Raw genomic sequence first — 6,000 nt, 5'->3', positions numbered from 1 at the left:
AGGTCCTTAACACAAACCCTGCTGCCAAGTTTGGTCTCTCTTACAGTCTCTCATATATAGTGTGCCTGTAAAGTGCCAGAAAGGATGCCCACATATTTAACATTAACAATAAGGATAACTAAGTCCCAAAAGTAATCCATATGAGGGATAACCTCAAAAGTGCTGTCCTTCAGTACCTAGAAGGCAAAAGCACTTACCTGGATCCAGCTGCAGGGCAGATAACAGCTACTTAGGTGTGACAGGTACTCCGCTCCCTGTCATGGACCTGTAGTAAAAGAAAGAACAGTGTAACCAACCCTGGATTTCTACAAAGGGGTAGCAAAATGTTAGAAGTAAAGCAAAGACTACCTCGCCACCTTCTAACTGCTAAAAGCCACAACTACTCTTACTAAAGAGATTGATGTGGACACAGCTAGACCCCAATCCTTGCTTGCAGGGAAAAGTACTCATTAAAAGGATTAAATATCTTTAGACACCAACTCCGCACATCCTCCATTGACAAAGGCAAAGAGAATGACTGGGGATTATGGGTAAGGGAAGTTACACTTAACAGCTTTGCTGGGGTGCTCTTTGCCTCCTCCTGCTGGCCAGGAGTTGAATATCCCACTAGTAATTGGAATGACATTGTGAACTCCCTATGCCATAGGAAAGAATGTCACTAACTGTCTTTCTCACATCTCATCTTGGATGTCCTCTCACTACCTTAAGCTAAATCTCTCCAAAACTGAACTCCTTATTTTCCCCCTTCTTCCAATGTCTCCACCCCCAAAATTTCTATAACTGTTGATAATTCCATCATTACCCCTACCCCGCTCGCCCAATGTCTTGGGGTCACACTTGACTCAGATCTTTCCTTCACTCCTCACATCCAGTCCTTGGCTAAAGCTTGCCGCTTCCACCTTAAAAACATTGCTAAAATTAGACATTTCCTTACACAAGATACAACCAAGATTTTAATCCACTCTCTCATCCTTTCCCACCTCGACTACTGCAATTCCGTCCTCTCTGGTCTACCTAGCTGCCGCATAGCTCCTTTACAATCCATTATGAATGCCTCTGCCAGGCTCATCTTCCTTACTCGTCGCTCTTCATCTGCTGCACCTCTCTGCCAATCCCTTCACTGGCTTCCTCTTGCCTCTAGGATTAAACATAAAATCCTCACCCTGACATATAAAGCTTTCAACTGAACTGCTCCCCCTACATCTCAGAACTTGTCTCTAGATACTCTCCCTCCCATCCCCTTCGATCAGCTCAGGATCTCCTCCTCTCCTCCTCTCTTGTTACTTCCTCACATTCACGTTTACAGGACTTCTCCAGACTGGCCCCCATTTTGTGGAATTCCCTGCCTCGCTCCATAAGACTCTCCCCTAGTTTTAACAGCTTCAAGCACTCCCTAAAAACTCTACTATTCAGGGATGCATACAACCAACACTAACCTTTCCTAACGCCATTGCTTTCCCCTTGAACCCCTTAGATTGTAAGCCTATGGGCCCAGCTGTTTACAGATCGCTTCATAAGAGCTGACTACAACAGTGAAACTCTCGGCAGGGCCCTCTACCAACTTGACCCCTACAAAAGCTATCCTGTACACCGACTATGTTTACAGCGCTGTGGAATCTGTTGGCGCTCTACAAATACCTGATAATAATAATAATAATAATAATTAGGGAGATGCTACTATCAACAAGTCAACATTTAATGCCAGTATGTATTATATTAGCACATAATTACACTGATGCTTTCTGTGCCATTAATAAATGAATAACGCACATTAATAAATAATTCCTGCTATGTATTTCTTTAGTACAGCTCTTCAATCTCTATTCATTTTTATGCAACACGTTAGTATAAAAGCAGTTTGGTCTTCATGATATCTCTTCACTGGAACGACCAGTCATTTTATAAACGGAAGAATTATATTTTGTCTCTGTGAAGTGTTATGCTTGTTTCTGTGTGGGGTGACATGGTTACTAGGAGGGAGATAAGAGCTATCTCTCCCCTCCACAAGTTTAATCACACGTGGGAGAAAGTTACACACAGCAGAGACTACTGTTTATACTCCATAAAACCACAAAAACACATCATTACATTTGACTGGCAATGCAGGAAACAGGAATTTGCAGGTATTCTATCTGTTATGGGCATCATAAAATCAACTAATTCTGCCTAACTGTATAAACAGACTATTAAAGTCATGTAGCACATGTTTAGAATCATATTTGTTTTATTTTTGATTATGTATATTTGGAACAGTGATGCACACACTTATTTTTACATGAATTTATTTCTTGATATATGAAAAATGTACATCTAACTGAAAATGTGTGTTTTTAGTGCATGGATACATTTAGTTACTGCATTTTATGCATGTGCTTGTAAATATTTTTGCCAGTTGTCCTCCACAAAAATACTGGACTATACATCGCTGACTGGTCACAATGGTAGATAGGGGTCAAACAATGCTCACCATAAAAGCCCTACTTTAGCCGCCCCCCCACTCTTGATCCCACAATCTATATTTTTCACAATTAAAGGGATATAAACCCCCAAAAAATAATTTCATGATTCAGACAGAGCATACATTTTTAAACAACTTTCCAATTTACTTCTATACTTAAATGTTCTTAGTTTTCTTGTTATCCTTTGTTGAATAGCAGGTAGGTAGGTTCAGTAGTGAGCATGTATCTTCAGTACTATATGGCAGCAGTTTTGCAACAATGTTATACATTAGCAAGAGCACTAGATGGCAGCACTATTTCCTGTCATGTAGTGCGCCAGATATGTGTTTGCTACCTAGATATCTCTTCAACAAAGAATAACAAGAGAACAAAGCAAATTTGATAATAGAAGTAAATTGTAAACTTGTTTTAAGTGGTATTCTTTGTCTGAATAATGAACAACACTTGTAAACTGAAGTGATTTAACCTCATAGACTGGACCTCACTTCTTTCTGCTTCAAATTTGTAATGAGCTTAGGCAATGGAGACCTTTTGCCCAATTTGTTTCAAGTCATTTAAAAAAAAAAAAAAAAGGGCAAGATGGTTATCCACAAACTACCAACTTGTATGTAACTTATATCCTACTTTAGAATCAAAGGTTTGAATTTCCAGTTGTATACTCTTCCCCTGCCAACTTGCTATAGTCTCAAATGTAAAATATTTTAAAGGTGCAGTTGGTACTATTTCATGACTCAGATAGAGCATACCATTTAAAACAACTTTGCAGTTTACTTCTATTTTGAATTTTGTTTCAATCTCTTGGTATCTTTTATTGAAGGAGCAGCAATGCACTACTGGGAGCGTGATGAACTCTCTCTCTCTCTCTCTCTCTCTCTCTCTCTCTCTCTCTCTCTCTCCACACACACATATTCCCAATTTAAATAAATGTATACTGACTATAGTTTATATATACTGTGTGTATATATATATATATATATATATATATATATATATATATATATATATATATATATCATACATACATGTTAAACATAAAAAAAATAAAGCACAAAGACTGTTTGTATAATGCATATATATGAACCAGGTTACAAAGTTTCAGAGTGAGTTAAAATGACTGTGTGTGAATAGAGGGTACCTGCTTTGTCATATTATGACTCCCTTAATTTGGACAAGTTTTATTTAGAATACGTCAGTAAGATTCCTCCTTACTGATTCCACATCTTCAGTGCTATGTAACTTCCAGGCATGATCTGTTTCTTACAAATCACTGGATTTAATCTTCCATTAGCACATAATGTGCCCTCTAGTGTTCACTTCACTGGAAGTTTAAAGTTACAGTAAAGAAAGAATTATATGATTTAGATGAAGCATGCGATTTTAAACAACTTTCCAATTTACTTCTATTATGTAATTACTTTGTTAGTTTTGCATCTTTTGTTGAACAGCATAACTAGGTAGGGTTTGGAGAACCAATTCACTGCTGGATCATCCAATGTGTTCATCTAGCATACAGTAGTACATTGCTATTCCTTCAACAAAGGATACCAAGAGAATGAATCACATTTGATAATAAACTATTTTGGAATTTGTTTAAAATTGTATGTGCTGTCTGATTTATGAAATAAATATTTTTGGTTTAATTTTTTCTTAAAGAAATGCACCTTTTTGGCGATATTGAAAGGCTCAATCTGCTGGTGCAAGTGGCATATGGATAGTTTTTATTAGAAAACATTTTTGCTAATATAGGCGTATTTCAAAGATGTGGTCTAAATTGTCCCTAAAGTTGTATAGATTTGTTTCTTTCATTTTAGCCGCAGTTCCCTATACATTTTAATAGGAGCCTTTAGTCTTCTGACTGCTCTAATCTTGCAAGATACACTACAGAAATCTTTCAGTAGATTGCAACTACCAACTAACAATGTCCTCTTTAGGGTGACCCTCAAATATGCTGGCAACTACTGATACACATCCCAAATTGCCAACACTTACGCCCATATCCATATCCTCCAAGGTCACAGTCTCATTTTGTGACATTCTAACGTTCAGAGGTACTTGTTCTTTTATTGAACTATGATCAAAACCCTATAGGACCAACATTGCTATATTAAAGGAATTGTCTGTTCAAAATTAAACTTTCATGATTCAGATAGAGCATGCAATTTTAAGCAGCTTTCTAATTTACTCCTATTATCATTTTTTCTTCGTTCTCTTGCTATCTTTATTTGAAAAAGCAAGAATTTACGCTTAGGAGCCAGGCCATTTTTTGGTTCCACATCTCGGTAGCGCTTGCCGATTAGTGGCTACGTTTAGCCACCAATCAGCAAGCACTACCCAGGTGCTGAACCATAAATGGACCAGCTCCTAATCTTACATTCCTACTTTTCAAATAAAGATACCAAGAGAACGAAAAAAAATCATAATAGGAGTAAATTAGAAAATTGCTTAAAATTCCATGCTCTATCTGAATCATGAAAGTTTAATTTTGACTAGATTGTTCCTTTAACCTCTATATAAATATCTCTCTTTTTCTTTCACCCAATTTGTTTCCTTTTACTCTTTCTTCATTATTCAGCGTCACTGTTTATCCAAACACTTACCCAGCGTGCACTGAAAGTCCCGATCATCATCTCTTTACTCTCTCTCCTCCCCCATAACCCCCACCCACTCTGTATCTCCCTTAACTCTCTTTCTGGCTCACTGCTGACTAACTCTTCAGCAATGCTACACTCTCAACTCTCGCCTCATCTCTCTGCAGCTGCTTCAAGTGTGCAGAGAAAACACAAAGCCCGCATTTGGAGAACACTCTATCAAGAAGAAACAAGGTACGTGGATCTCTTGAACTCGTGATACCAGTAAGTGCATTATATATATATATATATATATATATATATATATATATATATATATATATATATATATATATATATATATATATAAAAAAAACAACAGGTTTGGGTAATTTTGGACCTATTAACTGCATAAAAGTTAGAACAGCAGTTTTCAATTTTATTTTTTTGTGGACCATTATTGTTGAAAAATGTAATCCTCTAATTTGTTATTGTTATTATTGTTAAATGCTCTAATTTCATTTTAAGACTAGTGACTCTGAACCTCTATGGGGCCCATTTATCAAAGGGCTTGCGGACCTGATCCGACACTGCGGATCAGGTCCGCAAGACCTCGCTAAATGCGGAGAGCAATACGCTCTCCACATTTAACATTGCACCAGCAGCTCACAAGAGCTGCTGGTGCAACGCCGCCCCCTGCTGACTCGCGGCCAATCGGCCGCCAGCAGGGAGCTGTCAATCAACCCGATCGTATTCGATCGGGTTGATTTCCGGCGGTTCCTGTCCGCCTGCTCAGAGCAGGCGGACAGGGTTATGAAGCAGCGGTCTTTAGACCGCTGCTTCATAACTTGTGTTTCTGGCGAGTCTGAAGACTCGCCAGAAACACGGCCCTTCAAGCTCCATACGGAGCTTGATAAATGGGCCTGATAGTGTTTAAACCCCACAAAGAGAAAAGCACCACCCTGCTGTGTGAC

At 38.2% G+C, this 6,000-nt stretch overlaps 1 protein-coding gene across 1 annotated transcript in view; it reads left to right on the top strand.

Annotated features, from left to right (window-relative positions):
• The first annotated feature begins 2,083 nt into the window (after positions 1-2,083).
• PLAT (plasminogen activator, tissue type) overlaps positions 2,084-6,000 on the top strand; it is an 87,441-nt gene continuing 83,524 nt past the window's right edge. Inside the window, exons 1-2 of the mRNA XM_053718000.1 lie at positions 2,084-2,123; positions 5,215-5,281. Of these exons, the coding sequence (XP_053573975.1) occupies positions 2,101-2,123; positions 5,215-5,281 (90 nt within the window). The 5' untranslated portion in view covers positions 2,084-2,100. The remainder of the gene's footprint in view (positions 2,124-5,214; positions 5,282-6,000) is intronic.

This window comes from Bombina bombina, chromosome 6 (assembly GCF_027579735.1).
Source record: "Bombina bombina isolate aBomBom1 chromosome 6, aBomBom1.pri, whole genome shotgun sequence".
Taxonomy (NCBI): Eukaryota; Metazoa; Chordata; class Amphibia; order Anura; family Bombinatoridae; genus Bombina; species Bombina bombina.
This window is presented reverse-complemented; position numbering and strand designations above follow the sequence as displayed.